General features: G+C 34.3%; 1 protein-coding gene across 1 annotated transcript in view; it reads right to left on the reverse strand.

Annotated features, from left to right (window-relative positions):
- HCN1 (hyperpolarization activated cyclic nucleotide gated potassium channel 1) overlaps positions 1–26,453 on the reverse strand; it is a 346,451-nt gene that overhangs the window by 282,720 nt on the left and 37,278 nt on the right. Inside the window, exon 2 of the mRNA XM_033110926.1 lies at positions 21,105–21,528. Coding sequence (XP_032966817.1) covers positions 21,105–21,528 — 424 coding nt within the window. The remainder of the gene's footprint in view (positions 1–21,104; positions 21,529–26,453) is intronic.

Consider the following 26,453-nt stretch of genomic DNA (forward strand, 5'->3'; position numbering starts at 1 on the left):
AAGGAGAATTTTTTTCTTAAGCCAAAGTACAGATTTTGGGAAACCTAAAGAGTATGGAAAAACATATATCAATAATATGTTCATAAAATATTTCAATACAACGCAAATAAAATAAAATTACAAAAGTGCATTGAGCTAAGCGTGACCTCAGGGTACTTTGTGAAATGTATTAGTTTATTATAAACACTTATACATGATAAAAATGTCGACATTATTAGGTCACTATTTTGATTCAGTCATATAATTATCTTTCTGGCCTTGTTTACATACAAGGTATATTTACAGTAAAAAAAGAGAGAATATTTAGAATGATAAAGGCACACATTTTGTGTTTATGATTCATAAAATCCCTTCTATGTGCCATGCACTGGATTTAGGCTCCGTCTTGGGCTTTTTATAAAAACACTCGCTCATTTCAATACTTATAACATTCCCCTGAGTTGTCTATCACCCTATCACATAGAGAGGGAAATGGAGCCTTATCAGGACAGAGCTCAAAAGAAGCCGAAACAAAAATCCTAACAAGGGCTGAGCTTCAAGGAACAGAAATAAATCTACTGAAGCTAATGTGTGATCTGTAAAACGGGGGAGTGTTACGAGCTGACTTTGGAGGGGTTAGCAGGGGCCAGATCACACAGGGTCTTAGTGGTCATTAAAGGCATTTAGATTTTATTATATGCCATTGGAAGCTTTCAACAGAGGAGTCAGAGGAGTTACTGGATCCAATTTGGAAAACAAAGCTAAAACATCACAGGAAGACTAAGTATTTCCATATGACAAATTGGGTCCATTCATTCGCCAACACACTTCTAGTCCAAATATATTTCTCAAAGTCAAACTCTTAAGAGCTGATGCAGAATAAGATGACTATGCCTTCAGGCAGGAAGGAGTACAATTCTGTAATTCTGGTAATTCTGATTTCATCCTGTTCTTCCTCTCGAGATGACAGCTTTCTTTTTTGTAACTGACACTGAAATGTAGAACCATGCAAAATCAGCCATCTATCACTCCAAGTCACTAGAAGGCTTCATATCTGAATAGCAGCAATGTCTCCTCTCACTAAGTTACACATGTACCATTTCTCTCCCAGAATAATTGGAATGTGAATGCACGTGATAGGTTTGCATCATGAAAAATGGATGCATAATGTTCTCTTTCATCCTCTTGATGATTTTGTTTAGACTGAGCCATCACTCCAAATGCTTCTCTGTGGACTAGGCACAGCCATGGTGAGATTTTGCACTGATCTGGGGAACCACGAGATAGTTTCATCGACTGTTCCTCATTGTCTTCTACATTTCTACTGTGACACGAAACTGTAACAATAGTAGATGGCAGATATGTCATAAGTCTCTTATTAAATAAACAGCTAACATGACTACTTTGTACCACACATTCGCTTTAAGAAGAAAATAAATTCCTTGTCTGTGAAATAAAATCTAAGAGCCACTTATTTAGGGTACACAATCAAGACAGACAGTCTATCCTGTGTATTTGTATCTACTAATATAATGTCTAACTCTAGGTAAAAAGGCCATGACAGGGAATAAACATACATTTACTTCATTTGAGTGGCTGTGAAGGTATTACGGCTTATGGATTACCATTATTTATAAATTTGTGTATCAGAGTAATGTCATGCCATAACCCCAAGTATGGTATTTCTTGAAACAATGATCGCTGCATTGATTCATTAACCATTAACAAGTGAAATATGAATAACAGTCTCAGCTTATTGGTGAAATTTTAGACACCATTATTTAAATATATCACATTTTTATTGTCACAAGTATAGAGGCAAAATGAATAATATATGGACTACCACACCAGAATAGAGAACAAGCAAATTAGCAGCTTCTTGGACACTTCAGTCTGTAAGAAACACTCGAATGTTGTTGGCATAAATATGCAATAAAATGCCAGTTAACTTGTGTTTTCAAACTTGGTGCTTTACTTCTCTTGAGGAAATAAACGTTGGACCTAAAATGTCAAGGTAGATAGAGACTGCCTGGAGTTGAACTTAAAAAACAACAAGTAAACAAAAACTGAAAAGTTAGTGCCTCTTTACCATCATTGAGCATTTTACATGACACATATGTGTTCTCAGACCATCAAAAGCCTAATGCGTTGGGAAGAGAAGAGTGAGGATTGGGGCAGGATAAGCCTGGAAAAGCTACCTGAGATCACCCCATTCAACCTCTTCTTTACACCGGTGAAGGAACCAAGCCCAGAGGAAGGAAGTTAAGAATATTTTCGAATCTAAGGAGAGTTGCACTTATTTAATCATAAAAATGAATAAAGATTTAAAAGCTAGAGGTATTTAAAGGAAAATATAATAGTCACTGAATAAACTTAATCATGATGAAAGCATTATCACAAGAATATATTTTACAATTTCTCAAGGTTACTTAATGCTCATAATATTTATATGACCTAATCATTTTTATTCTTGTTATGTTATTACATCAAAAATTACATCAAAAAATTACATCAAAATTACATCAAATTACATCAAAAAAGTGCTTTGTATGTCATAGTATATGTACAGTACCAAGAGCTTAAAATTGAGCATCTGATGCATACTAAAACATTTGGAGGAAGAAGACTGTGGTTTGTAGCTTCCTTTGAAAGGCATAGAAGAAAAAAATTGATAGGTTATTGGAAACATGAATATGTTACACAACAAATTTAGTAGAATGTTAAAGGGCCTACGTAGTGAATATGTGTTCACTGTGAAATTCTTTTAACGTTTCTGTATGTTTAAAAATTTTTACAATATTTTGTTGGGAAAAGTTCAATGCTAAAACAGAGCTGCTATTCTAGAAGAAACTAACTAAGCCAATTATTAATGAATAAATCTATTGTAATTGCAGAGGTGAAAGCTCATACATTTTAACTCTTCAGAGGGGTTAGTCATTTGTTTTTCTACAAAGGGACACAAAAAGTGTAGGTTTATTTCAACGTACATCCATAAAAACATTTTCCTGATTATTCCTTTTTGTTTGTTTTTTTCCCTATACAACCTTAAAATATACTCACTACCCTCACTGGTCACATTTTATCCTAAACTATTCTTGTACTGGCAGATCCATTTGATTGAAATTAGAATCACTTCCGCTCAGTATCAGGAGAATGGGGTTAAGAATCAGTTGGACGTAAGGGGGTTGGGGGGTGGGGGATGAGGGTGAGGGGGATCAAATGTATGGTGATGGAAGGGGAGCTGACTCTGGGTGGTGAACACACAGTGTGATTAATGGATGATGTGATACAGAATTGCACACCTGAAATCTATGTAATTTTATTAACAATTGTCACCCCAATAAATTAAAAATAAATTAATAAAAAAAAAATAAAAAATAAATAAAAAAAAAGAATCAGTTGGAATCATATCTGTTTTGAAAATCATTATTGGTAGCAGAAATGAAAACACAGTAAAAAAAAATTTGCTTAAAAGTATCAGTTAAAAAAATGGAACGCAAAATACATTTTAACCTAGACTGTCATACAACCTCATACTACCTCCTTCTAAAAGTGCTATCTAAATAAGAGGTAACTAAAATGCACTGTTATTCTAACATAATAAAGTTGTTAGATATTTGAATTAACAATAGAGGCCCTAGGCTACTTGAATATGTTTCGTATTCTTAGGAAAAATAGGCTTGACTTTTCATATGCCTCTTCCCATGTGTCCAAGATGACATACTGAACTCAGGTATTACTTTGTATGGTGGCCAAAAATCAGTTTTGGAATCCTTTGTCCACAAAAGGGGAGTGTCCTATGTTTGGCATACAAATTGCCCACGTTGAGTGAAGTGACTGGGTGAAGCTAACCAAAAACACTGGGAATCCCAGCTGTAGAAGACAGGACCTAACAAACTACAGTTGTTAAATGGCGGTGATTTAAAGCTAATCATGGCTAGTTAAGGATGGTATTAAGTATGCAAATAGCTCACTTTAATGATCTTTACTTTTTCCATGAAAATGCTTTCTATGATGCACACATTTATGCTCTTTGCCTGGACCTTCTATACAGACACAACTGTATAAAACAATTTATGCCATATATCAAAATTTGGCTACATCCATAACATAATGTAAATTGTTATTATACCATATAAATTGCAAAAATTATGACCTTATTGTTTCAAATTATATCATACCCATCTGAAATGTAAAATCTCTCTATAAAATATGATTCTTTTGAAGCAAGGCATAGCATCCTGACTCTGACCATAATGGAATAACAGAGACCAGGTTTCCCTTACTGCCTTACACAACTAGACAAACTGATAAACTGCATGAAACAATGGTTTTCGAGTATTGGGTCACAGATAGCACAGAAGATTTATGCAGAGAGAAGAAGGGGAGCAAATAAGGGGAGCCCTAACCTCGCACCAGCTCCCTCCCTAGAGAGTTTCCAGGAAACACTGGGGAGAACAGGAATATAAACCTCAGAGCTGAGAGACAGAGTGTAGAGCTAGGCAGGTCATGCTGGCTGGGCTTTGTAACGCAAAGGAGCAAACTACCATGAAGGAGCTGCACGCAGAGAAAGCTCAAAGGTCACCAGAGGGATTCCTGTGAGTCTGGCTCAGTACTCATCTGCACATGCCTGTGAAGTCACTACAAGGGCTAAGGAGAGAACCATGAAGAAAGAGTAGATAAAAAAAGAAAATATATGATGAGTATTTAAAATAAATGGTGAGCATTTTTACAAATTTTGTGAAAAATATAAACCACAGATCCAAGACACTCAACAAACTCCATGTAGGAGAAACCTGAACAAAACCATGCTATGGCACCTAAAAATCAAATTCCTGAAATGCAATGACAAAGAGAAAATCTTAAAAGCATCAAAAATACTTTTCAAAAATCAAGGCAAAATAATGACAGTCAGACATAGAAAAGCTGAGAGAATTCATCAACAGCAGACCAGTAATACAAGAAATGCTAAGGGGAGTTTTTCAGATAGAACAAAAATGGTAACAGATGGAAAACTGGATCTATACAAAGGAATGAAAAGTAATGGCAACAATAAATATAAAAAAGCCTTTTTTTAACACTAAAAAAATACCTTAAAGACAATTACCTTTTTAAAGCAAAAACAATTACAACATATTTTGGCATTTACAATATAGTAAAGTGTATGCTAACAATAACGCAAAGGACGCAAGGGGACAATGGAAATACAGTATTCAATTTCTTGTACTATATGTGAAGTGGTACAATATTATCTAAAACTAAAATGTGATAAGCTAAGGAGACATATTGTAAACCTCAGAGCAAGTACTGGAAAAAAATTGAGATATAGTTACTACTTTAATAGTGAAGATAAAATAGTTTCATGAAAAATATTAGATTAATATAAAAGGAGGCAGGAAAATAGGAAAACTCCAAGCAGAAGAACAAAATGCAAAATAAACGTGGGCTAAATAGGACACAATATCAAGATGGTAGATTTAAACCCAACTGTAGCAATCAAAACATTACATATAAATGGTTTAAGTTAGATCGCCTGATTTAATAAACAAAAGCGATTCAACTATATGCTGTCTATAAGATATGCTGCCTACTTTAAAATAAAACAATAGGTTATAAATAAAACATGGAAAAAGATGTACCATACAAATATTAACTAAATAAAGAGGAAGTGGCCATATTAATATCGGACAAAGTATATACAGAGATTTTAAAAAAGGTCAATTCATGTTGATAAAGAGAGCAAGTGATCAAGAGGATATAACAACCCTAACTGTGCATAAAATTAATAGCACAGCTTCAAAGAAAATGTAGTAAAAACTGATAGAAATGAAAGAAGAAATAGACAAATCCAAAATTATAGTTGTATATTTTAATATCCCTCTCTCAAGAATTACCAGAACAAGCAGTTATGAAGACTGTAAAGATACAGACAATTGCAATAAGTGTTAATGGACCTGGTTGACTATTATAAAACATTCCAACCAGTAACAGCAGAAAACACATTTGTTTGAGTGCATACAGAACATTCAAAAGATAGATCTATTCTGGGCCATAAACAAGTCTAATAAATTGGAACAAAGCATAGAATGAAAAAATAATTGAAGATATGAGTAGTAGTAATATTTACCAACAATCTTAGAACTGTATTTGATTTTTAAGTACTTTAAAAATGAAGTCCAAACAAAAGTAGTACATCCTAAGGAAAATGGATATATTATGAGTCACACTTAAGATCTGGTTGTTTAATGCTTGCATTTCAAGTGTTCTCAAGAATTCAAGTATAATAAATTTCCTTGTAAAAGAATTATTCTGATTATATCATATATTTATAACACTGATTGTTCTCTATTTGATTGGGCAAACATCTAAAAATTAAGCATCATAATTCTTTTTAGTGTGGAGGATAGGAAATTAAATTATGCAAATATCCATCCACATTTGATAAATTATTAAACTCACACTAAATCTGATGCTTTGAAGCTTGGAAATCGGTACTCCCATTAATAGAATGTTTAAATTCCTATGAAGTTTGAGTTTAATTACCAAAAAAATAAGTAAAATAAAGATTGCTTTATCATTGATACATCCAGCATCTCTGAGGTAGTCACCCACGTAAGTGCCAGTTCCCTCTGATGCCTAAAAGTATGTCCATCAGCTTTCTAAGCACCTTATGAGCTTTAGGAAGGATGCCATGTTGTGGTGCCTCTATTATTTTGTCAAAGACCAAAAACACCCATGAGAAAAAGAACAATGGGATGATCAAGCAGGTCCTTGATTTTATTTTGAACTTATTCCAAGTTTAATGCAAGTTAACTCCAGGACAACTTACTGATTGATTCAAGACACATCTTGTCTCTGTCTGTCATCTATTCCAACTACTGAAGTGGGGATATTAATATTAAGTAAATAGTTCTAGCTCTTAGCTTCCTAGGTGGGATTGCTCTTCTTGACTTTCTTGTGGCTGGGTGAGGCCACGTGACAAATTTTGGCCAAAGAGTTATAAAAAAGTAACATATATCACTTGGGTCAGATCACTGAATTGCAAAATCGAGACCCTACAGAGCTTTCTCTCTCCCTGTGAAAATGACAGGCAATAGTCAAGATGGAAGCTGCTCAGGCCGCATGCGGGTGCGAGATAACAAGGAGCAAGACTGCTAGTCTACCCATGATGGATATGTAGTGGGGGCAATATTTAGACCTTCCCTCCGAAAAGCTACAAGATATATTGGGCCCATGATAACACTTTCAACAGTGAAAAACAAAAACAAAATTGTCTCCATGAAACCATTAACAACTCACACACTGGGGGACGTTGAATAGGATTTCTAAAAAGTCTTGCAGCACAAGGGACATACTCTAAGGAAACCCTCTCCCAAATTTAATGGCATCTTAATTTTGTTTTGCAGACCCAAGTTTGTAAGTTAACATGCTTTCATGATTGAACTGTGAGGAAATTATTCTGATTGATTTTTAGTATTTGGGGGAAAAAAATGTTTGAATGTTTGCTTCCTTCAGGAAATTTTTAACAGCATAATTTGGAAAATGTTTATAGAATAATTACAAAATTTTATCACATTTAAATTGTATTTTTAACATGAAGCATTTACTTCCTATGTCAAATAAGATAATTAAATAATATAAACTATCATCTGGAGATTTTTATTAGGTACAAAGGAAAGTAATCTGGTATGTTTGTCTTGCAATTCAAGTAAATAATTATATTTTGCCAGTTTAGAAGAGTCCTATTTTGAATTTAGACATGTCATTAATCACTTCAATTTTTTCATACAAACTTTTTCCCTCTATTTTGGAAGGGAGAAATGAAATGATACAGCAATGAATGAATAGATAAGATCAATGGGTCTCCAGATCGGGATACATCTTCACACTGGTTCATTCTCTCCCGAGACTCTATCCGTCAGTGGAAAGAATAACGTATAGTACAGGTGCATCAGCTCCATGCTTACGCTCCACATTCTTAGTATGAGCATGTTTATGTCTCCCGATAGGAGAATTATATTTCGTTTTTCACAGTTGTAAAAAGTGACTACTAGATATTGTGCTTATATTCTTTACTAGCAAATCTCAGCAAATGGGACAGGAGAGGAGGACAGAGAAAAAAATTCTACTTTTATCAAGGTAAAAGTGATAAAAGGAGCTCATAGTATTGGCAGGACCTATGATTAGAGCTAGGAATATATGCCCTCATCTCCAAAGAATAGGTGTTGTTCTCTATCTAGAGAGTCTAGGTACTTTCACTGCCTGTTGTTTCTCTCAACACCAAGAGTAAGGACAAAAATAACACTTGAAAACAGCTTTTGATGGAAAGGGCTTTGCTTTCGCACGAGGAATCTATCAACATGGATTCCTCAGGGAAAGCTGCAGCAATATTGCAACAGCCTTCCAAGTTAAAAGTGACTTGAAGTAGAAGACAGGCACAAGGAAAATGAGTGATATGTGCAAAATGTGGAGAAAATTCAAGCATTTTGCAGGAAAGTAGTGTTTCCATAACCATAGAATAACTACTTTGCTGTTAGGCTCTCATGTCCCTAAATGCAACTCAGTTTCTTGACATCTGTTAGGGACTGATCATTTAGTAATGGTCATCTCACCTTTTCTGATTTCATTCAAGAGCATTCATGCTATAGAAAAGAGAGTGAGAGAACAAGTGAGAGAGACACTAGGTTCTTTTTTGTTAAATTCTCTCAATAATTATAGAGTTTGCAATGCTGTCTGTAAAATTTAACTACATTGTTCTTTCTTCTCTCTAAAATAACTTTCAACATTTAAGAATCATTCATACATTTGTATGATGCGAACAAAATAAAAATGTTTCATATTCCAGTATAAGGAAGTAATTTTGTAATCCGAACACAGTATCAATATATTTTAAATAAAACTATTTTTTTGTTGTTTGTATAACTCAGCAAATGTCACATTTTAGTAAAGCATGGTACTTAATAGCCCTTTCTGTTTCAACTGACTGACCAAAGGGGGGTAAATATCTGGCCCAGACACCACCACTCCTTTAGCAGGCTTTTATGAATTCATTGTGGAGCTCCTTCCTACTGAGCTGAGATGTAGTCTTGGATTATTCTTGAAATCTTCCATTCAAGAATTTCCTAGATAGGAACTTACACATATTTGTTATGATTGTTGATTTCCTTTCTAAATCCTCTACTAGATTACAAAATCTCTTTTAGCAGCAGTTGTTGATTAATCGTCTTTGTATTCTTATATCCAGTGTGGTGCTCATTGGTGGGTGGCCAATTAATACATATTAAATACAATATTAGATAATAATAAAAAGATATGAAATTTGTGAATGAGAAGTCAGGAAAATATTTAACTACCTAGTCTCTCAGTTTTATTTAGAATAGTTAGTATATAATTACATATACAATATTGAACTGAATATACTCGTATAGAATCGTATATTGAAGAAATGTACTACTAAACAGAATTATTTCAAAAACAGTAGCATTTTGCTACAAGATATGTTCCCTGGAATTGTTTATCATCTGGAGCCATAAGTGTTATTCTAATTTCAAGACATTGGAGATTTTTGGAACATGTGAAATAACAATTCAACTAAATGGAAAGGGGGAGGGATGATTTAGTTGGTAAAATTCCCAGTAATAACACTTAGAAACATGAAAACATTCATCTTGACATTAGACAAATACTGGTAATTTGACAACAGGGAAGCAAAAGACACTAGCAAATTTGTGTATTATTATTATTATTATTATTATTATTATTATTATTATTATTTCATCGCTTGCTGGTGTACTCCTGTGTCCTCTGCAGCCCAACTAAACTAACTCACCTCTCACTCAAGTCAGGACACCCATTGTCATACCTATTTTTTTTTACATACAGAATTACTCTCAACTATTTGACAATTACTCTCAGCCACTAGCTGCCTAAGACGTTTTCTAGTAATGACTTCAAGTATATTTGAAGTTCTATAAGATACTTTTGAAGCGGAGAAAGCCACAAAACATAAATGGATCATTCGCCAATGGTGAAATTTTAGCCATTAATGTCACAATTCCCAAGAAATGTCTGAGAGCAAAAAACTAATCAGTCACTTAGAATTTCAGAGTCCATTACTGATAACCTGGCCTTGCAAGTCAGGAAATGAGCACATATACTACTTTTGGAATCCATACATGTTCTAATATTATTCTAAAGTGAATAATTTATGTGATCCTTAAATATCATAAATCTAGAAGTTCTTCAATAACTCTTTCCTAACAATATAGCATTTTGGGGGTAAAGTATTGTCATTATAAAGTTATTTTGCTTCTACAACATAGGCTGGGGGAAAAAGGGAGGTAATGCCCCTCCAGGTTAAGGACTATACTCGAATAAGGCTGCATTTCTCTAAATTTCAGATTAGATAAAAATGGGGATGCATTTCTAATTGTACAATATTATTAAAATCTGTAAACTTGAATGCTTTGATTCATTGCTGATCAACTGGAAGGGCCTGCTCTGGACATTCATCCTTCTCTTATCATGGATAATATCTTCTAATATCATGCAGATGAATATTTTCACACAATGGAGAACTGTTTCCCACACTAAAACATTGTAACCTCCACAGAGCTAGTTGATTCCCCAAATATTACTGTTAGATGTATTAGGTAGTTATAGCTCTTGGATTCTAAATTTCAAAGCTCAAACTGCCATGACTCAAATTACACCTTTTACTCTCTAGTATGATCCAGAATACTGAGCAAGATGGGCATTTCATTATTTCAGAAATTCTGTCGGGGAAAAAAAATCAATGAACTAGTTTGGCTGGCTAATTATATCATACCTTAATATTCTCTCTAGACTTCCACTTTTATATTTTATAAAGCACTTTGAATGAATTTTTTCTTTGATTATTAAACAACCATATAATCCAAGTAGAAGCCATTATCCAATTTTTAAAACGAGAGAAAAGTACCTGGAAATGACCTGCAGAAGTTACTCCTGACTTTCATTTCAATTTAGCTGAGTTTATTTTATATGTTCACACAATCTATCTCCACAACCGTAACAACAAAAGAACAGAACACTGAGATAACTGGCATTATTACAAATACTTCCACTGATGACCAATCTTGATGGGAAATCCATTCCACTCCTGATGAATAAGATTATCTCAAAATGGCTACTCTTCTCTTACTTCACAAGTACTTTAAATTATATGGAACTCTGGGACTAGTTTCCAGAATCCTTCCTCACTTCACTTTAAGATGTAATAAGAAAAAGATTTTGACTATCTTAAAAAAAAAAAAAAAATGGCCTAAATGGCAGACTTAACTCAAAATAGCCACCAGAATTATGTAACCTACCAAATGTATTTCCTTTTCACACTAAGACAGGAATCCTCTCATACAAAATCTAAAGTGCATACATCAGCAAGACAGAAAGAGAAGTCAAAGTAGGTCTTTCTCAGTGATTACCCAGTACAATTGAAGGGTTCTAAGTTTATTTATTCTTGAGCTTTCATAACAGTTATAATGTCTTATAAAACTCACTTTCTGTGACAACTTCTGGTGTATTTCAATGACTAAGCTTTGCCTTATGAAACATGAATCAACTGCTACTTTTGACACACGTAATGCAAGCATAATTTTGTTTCTTAACATACTTCAAATTAATAAAAACACTTTTGACATTGTATCTGATTAAAGTGAAAGACTGATTTGTTAGAAACTGACAATAAAGCACACAGTTTCCCCTCCATGATTAGTTAAGCATATTCAACATTTCCTTCAGAGATGAGATTAATTTCACCTCATTGTAACAACAAAATAGTCTTTGGTGCCACTATACGGTTTCTAATCTATGTCATGTATCATCACACCTCTCTTGTCCATAAACAGGTGCACATGGCATACAAAACCAACCAACATAACTTGTTTAATTGAGATAATTATCCAGATAATGAAAGTAACACATGTTTATTATGAAACACTCTGGCAGTTGAACCGAATTCAAATTTAAACCAGAATCACATCACAAATTTTGTATCCAATATTCATGGACCAGTGGCATTCCCAATTTTCACACTAATAGCACATAGATGAGGCTAAAATAGCAGTAGCCATAATATATGTTATATCTGCATACACAGTGAATGGGAACACTGAGACATTTATACAGCACCTTGGGGTAAATGTAAGGCTGAATGCATTTTGTGCCAAATTCGCCGGATTCATTTGCTGCTTCATTTCTGAAGTTGGTGTATTTTGGGCAGAAATAATACATAACATTTGCAATGCTTCCAATATTTGTAAAGGCAGGGAGGACATTACACGGCCAAGAGGAGCTCTGTTTGAGATTTTTCGTATTTTAAACTAGTAGAAACTTTTATGATAACATAATTTACATTTCTATAAACTTTGTACTTTCAAAGTATGTGTAACAATAACATCTCATTAAGCCTCAAAACAATTCTGTGAGATTGGGCAGAAAATTAGGATCATCTGTATCCATAAATGAGGAACTTGATTGATTCTGTCCATGATTTCAAAATTCCTTTGGAATATTTCCCAGCCTTATCTTCTAGCAAGTACACATACTTTCAAACTTAGTTTCCAAAGTACACAATTTAGTATGCTTTTTCCAGAACCTTTCTTCTACTCTCTACCACACTCTCCTAATACATCTTCTCTCTTTTGCTTTGTTTTCTATAACATAAACACCTCTAAGATTAAATTCAAGACACTTTGTTTTGCTTATCTGTTTGTTTGTTTGTTTGTTTGCATGCTTACTTTTCCTACTGAATTGAAATTCCTTTGAAGGCATAATTTAACTGATTTAGCAAGTAGTGCTGTGCCTCATAATTTTCCAGATCCTATGCTAGGAGCTGAAGATACAAGGAATTTATGATCTCTGCTCTTTTGGAATTTAATATATAGTAAGAAAGACATATTTCAAGAGGCATTACAAAAGTGATAAATGTTACAAAGCAAAAGTGGGCCTATGACAGCATATTACAGATGGAAATAACATTACCTGAGAAATTAGTTAATTCCACCCTCAAGAAACTTAAGTTAAAATCACATTTAAGCTTAAGTTAAATGTGATGAATAAATTGGGGTTGGCCAAAAGAACAAAGTTTTAGGAAAAGTGAACAAACATGTAAAAGCCTTAGAATGGCATATGTGACAAACATAAAGAGCTTTAGCATAGTTTTAAAAACAAAACAAACAAACAACAATAAAAAAACAATTGTGTACTTTGGAAACTAAGTTTGAAAGTATGTGTACTTGCAAGAAGATAAGGCTGGGAAATATTCCAAAGGAATTTTGAAATCATGGACAGAATCAATCAAGTTCCTCATTTATGGATACAGATGATCATAACTTTCTAGGCTGAAGTAGGAAAGACTCAGATTTCAAAGGGCCTTGAATTTTGGAATGCGTCCTAATGGTCATGATGCAAAGTCACAGAAATATTTGTAGCCGGTAGATGACATGGCAATATTTACTCTGAAAATATCACTTTGAGGTCCTGGGAAGACAAGCAAGGGTGAATTTTAAAATCTAGCAATGAGTTTATGGTAAAATGCAAATGAGAAATGACTAATGTTGCCTTGGACTTGGATGCTGATGACAGGAATGACGGAAGGAGGACTAGGATTCAAACTACAGTCAGGAAGTAGAACGAGTAGGACTTGGTTACTGCCAGCAATGGAGATTGAAAGGGAAACGGCAAGGAAACCTCTTTGTAAATTTCTGGCTTTAGCAACAGAATACAAGAGAGAGGGGCAAGAGTTGAGGGGGAAATGGACATACTGAGCTTGAGGCGTTCACGAGATATCTTTCTATAGATACCACACAGTCATGTACATTTTGAGGCACGGGGGTACACCTGTAAGTTTGAAACTTTATAGATACAAGCCTGGTTGTTTTCAACATATAGCCATGGAAGTATCAAAAAACATGCAAAACAGGAACATAGATTAGACCAATGACAGGGCACTAAGAAAATCTAATATTTTAGTCTTAGAATAGGGGCCTGATCATTTTGAATTTGATCTTATTATTTTAGCATTAAACTGAGATTTCCATGTGAAAAGCATTAGGATTATACAGATGTGCTGCAGGGCACTGACCAAAAAGCATTCGTAAAACTGTGTATCTTCCCTGGAACACACACATTCACCCACCACACTTCATTAATCTCTTCTTAATTGTCTTGACTTAACATTTCAGATCCAAGTAGAACTCATCACACCATACCTTAGAACTTCAGGGTATCTGTTAAAATATCACCTTAAAAATACACGGGATAATCTTAAAAACAATTCTCTCAGACTAAAAATGATTCTTTAGAGAAGGAACTTAAATTCTTTAACCTGAGGAGAAAGTATAGGTAAAGAGAAATAATGTTTACATAGATGAACATCCATAGTAATTTATTTTATCTGGAGAGCCTAGCAATTAGGTAATTATAAGAGCAAAACTGAATAATTTCAAAGAAGATAGCTTTGGTATTTTAGAACCCTAAAGTAACATAACCAATAGAGGACACCTAGTGGTCTTTCACAGAATCAATATTTGCCTGACGAAAATATTAAATACACACACACACACACACACACACACACACACACACACACACTCGTAATAATGATAGTTTCAGTAGTTGTGTAATCTGAGAAGGATGACATCATGAATCTCATATTTATAAACATAAGCATACATAAATTTATATGTTTCAAATAATTTCCACGTATCTCATTTCATTTAAAGTTCACAAATGTTCTATTAAGTTTTAGGCATAAACAAGTCACTTTAAGTGCTTCTCCCTAGATCAAATAGAAAATAAAAGACACAATTTTAATAAACACACATAAATACTAATTTCTAGTATTTATGAATACTAAATACTAGTATGTGAAATAGGATCCATTTCACACCACCATGTTTTTACAAGTCTCAAATATATCTGTATCAATAATAATATAATTACATTTCTCTTATACTATTACTTATATAAAATATAATTGAAATTTAAATTATAAAGTATTATAAAGATAGATTTCACATAAGGCCTGTTCATATTTTATTATTTGATACAAACATTTCAAGGGCAAGACTACTTGGCAAAGATAAACCTCCCGTTAGATATCTAAAAAAGTATCCTGCTTGATACCAGTTGTATATGAAAAACGCAAAAGAGTGATAAATCTCTCTCCTGACCGGTATCATTAGCTTCATCCTCCGTGGTCTCCACTCTTCTTCACTCTGCCGAATTCTAAGATATAAATCCTCTGCCTAAAACACCTCAATGACACCGTAAGTCCATCAGTAGCACAGACTCCTGTCTACACCTCCAAACTCACTCCTTACTACCTAGGTTCTGGAGGTACAGAACTACTGTGCCAGGCTGCACGCACTTCGTGTCTTATTAGAATGCACGCTTCTGCTCCCATTTTGATCAGCTTGGAAACCCGGATTCCAGCTTCAAAACTCATTCAAGTATCTCTGGAGCACTCTTCTTGTGCGGGGGAAGAAAAAAGCTGTGTTGTTCACTCCCTCCTTTATGCCACCACTTACCATACCATCTGTGATTATTTGCTCACACGTCTGTTTTTCCTACAAAGCTGGGGTCTGCTTTGTATTCTCATTTGCAGTATCTGCAAATAGCAACTACCCAGTAAATGCTTAGGAGTGAAGAATGAATATTCTTTTGCAATTATTTAATGGATTTAAAACATGGAGGACTGCCATGTATTTAGTGGACAGGCAGGCTCTGATAATGTTCTGTATTTAGAACTCCGTAATACTGTGCAAGAAGATTCAGTGGCAAAAGTTGACACTGACTCTTCCCTGTAGATGTTTATGTACATCAAAAGAAAAGGAAAATGCATATAAGTAAGCATTAGCAACCGAGCTATCAGCAAGGACAGATGCAAGCAGAGCCAGTAGAATCATTCAAAGTAAGGTACTGACCATTATAGCAGAGCCAACCAATGAAGAATGTTTTCTGGAAATGAGAGTAAACCTAAATTTTAAAAGAGTAACAGAAAAAGAAAAGCTTTCCAAATCTGAGGTGTGGCCCATGCAAAATTAAAGAAGCAAAAAGAATCATTCTCTGCAAGATGCACTGTAAAATTGAGAAACAAACAGAAAAGATTCGTTGGGCGCAAATAGGAAGTGACAACAGTGCGACAGGGGAATGGTTTGCTGGAGAGCCTTGAAGGCACAGCGGAGAAACACAGATTTGATTTGATAGACATAGGGAGCCTCTCTCTGTCCTAGTAGGGGGCAGGCTTAGGAAAACACTGGTCTTGGCTTAGGGCAAGTCTTAGAATTCTAAGCATTTTCTAAAAATGAAAGTAGTTGCAGCATGTATTGTACAATGTCTGACAATTAAGTTGGAGAACTTGTTCCAAGGATGTTACTAACCTTTTTGATATCAAAGGGATTATTCATTGTGAATTTCTACCAACTGGACAAACAGTTAACCAAGTTGACTATCTGGAAGTGCTGAAAGGCTGCATGAAAAAGTTAGACGATCTGAACTTTTTGCCAACAATTCATGGCTCTTGCATCACGACAATGCACCAGCTCACACGGCACTGTCTGTGAGGGAGTTTTTAGCCAGTAAACAAATAATTGTATTGGAACACCCTCCCTACTCACCTGATCTGGCCCCCAATGATTTCTTTCTTTACCCAAAGATAAAGGAAATATTGAAAGAAAGATATTCTGATGACATTCAGGACATCAAAGGTAATACAATGACAGCTCTGATAGCCATTCCAGAAAAAGAGTTCCAAAAGTGCTTTGAAGGGTGGACTAGGTGCCGGCGTTGGTGCATAGCGTCCCAAGGGGAGTACTTTGAAGGTGACCATAGTGATATTCAGCAATGAGGTATGTAACACTTTATCTAGGATGAGTTTGCAAACCTAATTGTCAGACCTCGTGTAATTATAGGTAGACAATTTGTAGTAAGAGTTAGTTTCTAATCTAAACCCATTAGAATATTAAAATTAACCAAAGACAGAAACTGCATTCTGTATTAGCTCCCTGTAGAATAAATTTCCTTATTAATGCTCTGTTGTTAAAAATAATGTTTATAAATCTGTCTCTAAGCCAACATAAAAATCAAATATTGATTGCTAGAAGAGCATTGCAATGTTCCAGACATATTATTCATCTGAAATGCTATAGACATATACGAGGCTCAGAACCACAAGCCCAGTTTCTTGCCACAAAAATGGATTTAGGTAAACGTGATAGGTCTAAAATCTATACAAGGAAGGTTGAGGGATAGTAAATGAGGAATGAAAAATAAAATGTTATAGGTATATATTCCAAAGCCATAGTTATTATGCAAGAGTCAAGGATTTCCCACACCTTTTTACGTTGCCTACAACATTGATTCCTATAAATAGATAACCAGTACAGAGTAGCATTTCTATTTTCAATCACTATTTCCTAAACCTACTAATTTCAAAGATCAACCCCCTTGATAAAATGACTGGAATCAGCAGCATTCAAGGTTCGTAGGCCTCTTCACCACTACTAACTGAATAATCGGCCATGTACTAAGCTCTTAATCTTTCCTTTATCTCCTCAGTGGCTGGTGATTACCAAAAATTGTGAATGTTCCAGTTAACTTCCAAGGATTTCCTCACCATATGTCCATTTTAGGAGGATGAATGAGAATCGGATCCCCCATGATAGGTTACAAAATAGCACTGGCTTGGGTCACCACTGACTTTACTTGAAGTATAACTATAACAACAATCCTGAATTAATAGAATGATTTTTAAAGAAACAAAATATAAGAATGGGAAAGAGTCACCTCAGTTTTCTGGAGATTACAGGAAAAGGAATTTCCCGGCCTGATTTATCTAAATAATTGCCCCAGCTTTTCTCACCTGGCAATACATATACATAAAGTTTCGGAATAGCATCAAGGAGCTCTATTTTTGCATCTTAAAGTCATTGATCTTCCAACTGCCTCATGAAAACTCCTTAACACCATGTGTTCCATAAATTAGTTGGCCAAATCAGCTCTTTCTTTCTATATTAGCCACAACATTCAACTTTAGTAACGATAGTAACATAAGGGCTAAATTTTAAAGTTTCTGTATTTCATTCACAATATTTCTCTAACTTATCTGGCTTAGGCACTTGTTGTTTTTTTTTCAGTTGAACTAATTCAGACCGGAAAAAAAAATGTATCATTGAAGATGAAAGCAGTTCCCTATAGACGGCAGCTGCTTTCCTTGGAAATGATTCATCTAGAACAGTAGCCGCTTCCAGACTTCACACATTACTTCCCCAAATGTGCTGAATTTAGCATTAGCCAGCTTGGTACTAAAACACTCAGAACTCGAAGACGTGTGGGTGAACGTGCATCTTCCTGTTCACTCTTATTCTAAATGCTCACAGAGCAAGTTCTTCTGACGTGTTTGTTGTAGTTCTACTTCCAAACACATCCTGTGCCATTTATAAAAATCAGGTAGCGATTTGCCGGTTTGGAACCATTCGTGTTCCTTTGTGGTTTGGGTTTGAATCATGTAGTTAATGAAATAATGAATCTGTATTAAATTCTGGATTAATTGTTACTGTTTCTTCCCTTTTTAACAGTATTACTCACAGACATTAAATATCCATGATATACGTGATGTTAGATGGGGGTATCATATCAAGAAAACATTCTTCACTTAAATGAGCTTGTAGTTCATAGATTATCAAGGTCATTTATTTACAAGAAAGATCTTGCCAATTCACAACTCTGGTCTGGGTGTGTTTGGTTACCGAATGTCTGTAAGTGCATTATTAAATTGCATTTTACAGTAGCGGTGGCAGTGAGTGGGACCCTTGAATTATATTCTACCATCTTTCAAACACCATCATGTTACACAGAACTAGGTGCCTGTGACCGCTGCCAGGAATCAGAGGACATCAGTTTTAAAGAGTGTCCTCTTCTATGTCCGCATGGTCTGCCATTTTATCTGATAGGATGCCATCTGTTCATCCTGCTGCCGTTCTCTAGGGTAATTAGGTTAAAACTACAAGACATTAAAATAGTCGCATTGCTCACTGTATTTTTAATTGACTGGGTATTTTCATTTCACAGGCTATTCATTAAAATTATTTTGTGTGACCATGTTTTAAGAGGCAAATATTCAACTCTTATGATGCACGGACCACAATCTTAGTTAAGGAACGTTTCCGACAATTTTTAATCAGTATCTAAAAGAATTGAATATTAAGGTATTTATCATTAAAAGAGTCTGTTATAGTGAGAAGCTATATAGTTTTGTTTTTAAGAGCGTTGCCTTGCGAGTCAAATTGCCACAGTTAGAATTCCAGCTCTACCTATTACTAACTCTTTATCTGGGCAAGTTACCAGATTTATTAGGAAGAGTCATAGAACTACTCCAAAGGAAGAATCAGATACATTACTTGACATATAATAATCCTTTAATAAACTTTAGCTATTATTATCAATAATCATCTTGGTTTGATACTGGCCTCAAATTGGTATAACAAAGTTTGAGAACCAAACATTTATTACATTTTAGATGGAATGTACTATATTAGACACTTTACAAGACGAATCCAATTTCTCAAATGTGCTTCATTTGATTTTAAACATAATCCATATCCATAGTTTCAGAATGATCCATTTTTAAAGCTTTGCAGCAGTGTCTTATTATTGTATGTCAGTTCCTGACAGCCTGTGAACCAAAATGTCGCTGACAAGCACACACAAAACACTGCTAAGCCTTAAAGATAGCAGAGCTCATGTTCGCGTAAGTTCCATTTTATGACTTCTTTAAACCTAAATTCCAAAACATAATTCATCCTAAAAATGCTAAATATAACTTCTGTAATGTGTAAAATGACAATTCTTCCACAGCAAATATGTTGTTTTCTTTTGTGCAAGTTTATGGACTCTCAACGCCTTTCAACCTTCATTTTTATGCAGACAATAAAATTCATGTTATAATTAATTTAAAAATAAGTGGTAGACTCAGAAGGAAACAAAAGTCAAAAAGGTTAACATGCAGACTCTGGAATCAGGACCATAAGCTCCTTTGCTTGGTGATGACACGTTTAACTCCAATCTTTGGAAACTCCAGCTGGCTGAGCCCTTTCAGTTCTCCCCACACTGCCTAAGAACAACAGAGGCCCTATTCAGTAAAATATTGGCCAGATTCGCCATAAGTATTCAGTGCACTATTTGTGTTGTCTATGTAATAATTTCTCTCCTGGGTATGCTGTTTCTCAATCTTAGAAAATGAATTAATAGGGAGAAACTGTCATAAATAATTATATGTAAAGCACAATAAAGAGCTAAATTAGTATGCTAAAATTAGTTTTATATATACAAGTTAGAAACACTCAAAAAAAATCTGTTTTCTTCAAACACAAATTCTCTGAAAAACAATATGCCAGATTATCTCATAGAGCTAATGCTACAAACTAGATTAGCAAATAGACCTTATACATCTTTATCAATGATGGCACTTGATGTATTCATACTACTGTGTTTCCCCGAAAATAAGACCTAGCCAGACAATCAGCTCTAATGCATCTTTTGGAGCAAAAATTAATAAAGACCCGGTCTTATTTTACTATAAGACCCGGTCTTACATAATATGAGACCAGGTATAATATAATATAATATAATATAATATAATATAATATCGGGTATAATATAATGTAATATCAGGTCTTATATTATTTTTTGCTCCAAAAGATGCATTAGAGCTGATTGTCTGGCTAGGTCTCATTTTCGGGGAAACACGGTAGGTAAAAATCAACCGCCCATGATGGAGGAGGGCTTACATCAGTTAGGGTAAACATTTTTTGATTAAAGTGGATTTGTTAGGGATAAAAAAGACTGAAATGACGTAAAACAACTGTTTTACAATCACTAACTTTTTCAATTGATTTAAATCTAGTATTTGATCATATTTATTAAAAATACAAATATATCGCATGTACCAAAAAAAATTTTTTTAATCCAAGGTTTCTCCTTGAGTTTCATAAAACTCATTATACATACACAGTTGTTCATTTTAAAAATTATAGTTAACAGTATCAAAATATAATGACTTAAAGAAAGTAAAAGATATGTCTTACCTCTTCCCACTGGTGTATGTATCTGATTAATCTTGAAAGTCGTAATAAACGCAAGAGACTGAGAATTTTTGTAAACCTCACGATGCGAAGTGCCCTGGCTGTCTTGTAAACTTCCGAGTCCATTCCTTTTTCTACAATAAGAAAGATATAATCCACTGGGATTGATGAGATGAAGTCAACCACAAACCAGCTTTTTAAATAATTCATCTTGATCACTTTAGGGTCCAGGATGATTTCAGAACTGTCTTCATTGACAGTCCCAGTCCTGAAATTCATGATCAGGTCCAAAAGGAAAACTGTATCTGATGCCACATTGAAGATAATCCATGGTGTTGTTGTTTGTTCTGTAAAGAATGTGATTCCCACTGGTATGATGACCAGATTTCCAACCATCATTATAAGCATTATTAAATCCCAATAAAACCTACAACAAATTAAAAAAATACGTATCAGATTTTAAGATACAGACAATAACCAGACAATTCGCTCCCTCCTCCATAAAAAGTATTACTGATTTACGGTTAAATAAAAGAGTAAAAGAACCAAGCGTTAGTTTTATAAATAAGGTAACTCCTTTAATGGCTACAAATTTAAATTTAAGTAAAATTAATATATCCCTAAAGCAAGGTATTGTGATTATAGGATTTTAAAAAATGATCCATTTGCATTCTTTCAAAGTCTATTGACTCTGCAGTTAACAGACTAGGTAATAGACTATTTAGACTTGTGACAGTATATACTTACAAAAATGAAGAAATAAATCAACTAATACAACTCTATGATAATGAAGTAGTCTAGAAACACACAGGTTACTTCATCCTAGTTATGTGTGTCCCCTTTTGGCAGTTCTTTTGCATAAATAACATAAACTTTTATGACAGAAATTTCTGTTAACCAAGATACTTTTATTTTACATCAATTCTCCTACTTAGACTATTTGGGTTACATTTTGGTAAGGTGAACATTTGCATAAACCTTTCAAAGTTACTATCATCCCTAATTATGAATGTTTCCTGGGATAAAAGTAGTAATAGAAGAAAGAACTAGAAAAGGTACTCTCTCCCCTTGTCTCCACCCACCCCCAGGATTATATAAAAGACAAATGTTTGCAATTTTGAAGATTTCACCAGTCTGTCTGACAAAAGTTATCTATACATTTATGGAGAAATATACAAATAGCCATGTCAATCATACATCATGCATTGGCAATTTCAATGAAATCTTTTTTTTCTCCTCTCTTAATAGAAATATGCAAAATGTGCCATTAAATACACTAAGGAGAGAGGAGTGATGTAGAGGAGATGCAATATTTTAATAGCTATTTCACAAAAAAGTGACATCATTGAACTCTAAAATGAAAATGTGTGTGCCCTGAGGAATTACAATTTTCTGAATACTCCTATCAGTCTCTTCTGTGGGCTCCTCTCTCTGCCCTTCCCTTCAAGTGTGCCCTCCTCCTGAGTCTCACGCATAGCTCTTTTATCTGCTATTCCAGATATGCTCTTTGGGCAATATTATACATTTATCCATGTCTTTGATGATTAATTCGTAACTGATGACTCCAAAAGCTTTATCTCCAGTCCATTCTTGTCTTTTTTTTTTTTAACGAGTATAGTATAGGTCAATCTTTTTTATTTTTTTTAACTTTTATTTATTTAAGTGTGATTTTCCAGGACCAATCAGCTCCCAGTCAAGTAGTTGTTTCAATCTAGTTGTGGAGGGCGCAGCTCACAGTGGCCCATGTGGAGATGGAACCAGCAACTTTGTTGTTAAGAGCACTGTACTCTAACCAACTGAGCTAACCAGCTGCCCCCATTCCTGTCTTTAAGCCTCCTAATTCTCATAATAAGCAGCCTACTAAACTTGTCCCCTTGCATATCTCACTCTTGTCAAAGAACATGCTCAGGTTCAAACTCATCATCTTGCTTCCCATATATATTTCTCATATGTTCCCTAAGTCAGGGAATGGAACAATGCTACGCAAGCCAGAAACCTTGGAGACATCCTAGATAACTCCTAGCCCTAAATCTACTCAGTCTCATATTCAATCGATCACCAAGACGGTTTGGGGTCTAATACCTAAATTCATCCATTTGCCCTTTATGATTCTCACTGCAGCTCTCTTCAACCAGAAATTCTTACCAGCTATTTAATTTGGAGACAAGTTACTTAAATTCTCTAATACTAAATTTTCTCATCTGTAAAATGAAGATTGTTATAGAACCAAATGTGTAGGGATTTACAGATTAAATGAAATAATATATGCAAATCACAGTTCCTACCGTGTTTCGCTGAAACTAAGACCTCGCCGGGCCATCAGCTTTAATGTGTCTTTCGGAGCAAAAATTAATGTAAGACCCGGTATTATATTATGTTATGTTATGTTATGTTATGTTATGTTATGTTATGTTATGTAAAATTATATTATATAAGACCCGGTCTTATATTATATAATATATAATACTATATAATAATATTATATATTATATATATATATATAATATATAATATAAGACCGGGTCTTACTTTTTGCTCCAAAACACTCATTAGAGCTGATGGTCTGGCTAGGTCTTATTTTCAGGGAAACACGGTAGCATATAACAAACTATGGACACAATGCTGGTGGCCTATTTAGTATTCCTTTACCTTTCCTTACCAAAAGAAATCCACTTTTATGAAAAGTACCCAAGAGCCCACTGAAAAATACTTTTACAGAGATCTTTGTATTTCTATCATTTAGAAACTATTTTTAAGAAAAAAATCATATGCTATCGTAGTGAATAGCGATGAAAAGGATAAAGTGCCATCCATTCTGTATTATTGGTTTATCACACCACAGCTTTTTATGACTGTTATTTAATATGGTCTGAAGCCATTAGACATACAATATCAATATGAATCTTCATTAAACCTTATAATTTCCTTTTAAAGTATTATTGACTCTATCTTACAGACATAAACACAGATCTTGTTATAGACGTTGCATAATAGAAAACTTTAGTTAACATACACATAGATTCATTCCTTACCTAGCCAAGGAAAATACAGTTATCCCTCACACCAGAAGTATGATGTAACTTCTGTTTTTTAAACGATGCAGATGTTCCCTGAAAACAGATCTCATGAGATTCTTTTGCCTTCCTTCCCACAAGTTTCTCTGCTTGACTCTTTGCTCTGAAAATTTCTCTTGGACACTTGGCTCTGCCTTTCCCCAATTTCTGTGTCTTATACATTTTATTCCAGAATTGCCTTTGTAATCTATTTCTTCCTTCTAGTCCCATTATTCTCTTTCTAGTCTAGCCAGAGTTACCTCTTGCTTAGAATATCTCAGGAGTCTCCTGCCTATGTATCTGCTGAATTCTACATACCAGTCCCAGAGCAACCTATTTAACATGCAACTTGGCCAGTCGAAAACCCTCAATAACTCCCTCCGTTAAGTAAAAACAAGTCCCTTCTTCAACGCTTTACAGCAAGCTCCTCAGATCTCAAGCAAGAGAATGCTTGTTCTCACCTTGCCATGCACACCCAGGTACACGTACAGGAGACACAGTTTCTTCCATTCTTCCTACCCTTTTTCTATTAGCATTCCACTTATCCTCAAGTCCAAGCCTAACAATGAGTTTCTTAGTTTTTTTTTTACAACTCTCAGAACAACATATATTTTCAGTATGCGTCTTATTTTATTTTTGATTTTGTCACTAATTATTTGTCTTTATTTCCTCCATCATTACTGGATTTAAGTTCATTCAAGTTCAAAACTGTATCTCATCTTCTGTTCAACTTCTGCAGTAATGTAAACAGTATCTAGAATAGCTAATGCTAAAGAGATAAATTAATTGAATTTTTAATGGAAACATACACTTTAGTGGGGATATTTAAAGAAATCCTTTATAATAAGACAATGAGCCATTAATGCAGTAAATAGGTTCTTAATTTATCTTTTATATAACACCAAATTTGTTCTAATTGAGGATTTTTATGACAGAATAAATTAAATAGGAAATGAAGAGATTAAGAATATATTCTTAGGTTAGAAAGCCTGCAAACAAAACAGTTCTGGATTTGACACCTGTTTTGGCAGGTTCTTTTCTTCCTGCTCTAGAGAGAGTATTTGTGAAAGATCTTGACTGGATTTTGAAGGCATGGTAGGGTTCAAATCCTAGTTTCACTAGTTATATGGTTTTGGGCAAGGCATTTAAATGCCATAAACTTCACCTTTCTTCTACTACTTTTCTCTGCAGGAGGATTAAACATGCAAACTGTAGCAGGCAAAGTGCAGCATATAGGAGCTGTTGTATAGAAAGTTTCTCTGTAAAACCAGCAAAGCAGAGAGCACTCATTGGTAAAGATACAGATTTCACAATTACAGCAGAATAATAAGCAAGGTAATCATTTTTACTTTATTATACTGAAAGTGCATAGATAAAATAAAATCATATTTCAATTAAATTACTATATCACTAATAACTATGATTACTTACTAATAAAATAATTTTCATAGACAAATTACTTTTATGTTAAGAATCGATTTTCTCCCTGTTAAGTTTTTAGAAGGAAAAAAAGTGGCATTATAAAGATTAGCCCTTGATATTAAAACATGAAGAATTCAAAATTTAGTCATGCTTCTTTCTTTCTACCCACTTGCGTCCCTCTAAGGCTTGTGGTAAATAAAGACAAACCCCCCCTTCCCTAACAAGAATTCCCCACTGTCCCTCAGGTTCCTTTGCCCTCTTATGACATCGGCCCTAATTGAAATAATCTGATACCGGACAACTCTAACCGACAGCCTTAAAGAAATTTAAACAATTTCAGTATTTCACTACTGGAGGTGCTTTCCTTTGAATTCTTCACTCTAAATATTGACTAAAAGGTTCCATTTCTCCCCGTCTCTCAGACGAAATAAATATTTGTCATCAAACAGAATGGAGAAAAAGACTTCTGGTTAAACCCCTGAAATGGTACCAGATTTATACGTGGTTACTATTTTACCTATGGTTGAAGTCAAATGATGTGACAAACCTGTCCCATTACTGACACTTAAGACTCACTCTTAAAAATTACATTTTTAGATATCAATCATAAATTGAGCATACTTGTAGGTTTGTAAGCCAACTTATTTATCAATCTAAACAAATAAATAATGTCTACTTGGGTTTACTTCTTATAAAACACATAGTCCTTGCAATATAATAAAGTTTCACATATTATTTAAAATGGATTCAATTTTCAGAAGTCCAATTAATAGCCCAGTTATGAGGCACCTATCTTTTGAAAAAAAACATGACGCGCCTTCTTTTAAATTCTATGTCCTCCTCCTAATGGTAGTATTTATCACTGACAGTCACCCAA

The sequence above is a fragment of the Rhinolophus ferrumequinum genome, chromosome 7 (genome assembly GCF_004115265.2).
Source record: "Rhinolophus ferrumequinum isolate MPI-CBG mRhiFer1 chromosome 7, mRhiFer1_v1.p, whole genome shotgun sequence".
NCBI classification, from domain to species: domain Eukaryota; kingdom Metazoa; phylum Chordata; class Mammalia; order Chiroptera; family Rhinolophidae; genus Rhinolophus; species Rhinolophus ferrumequinum.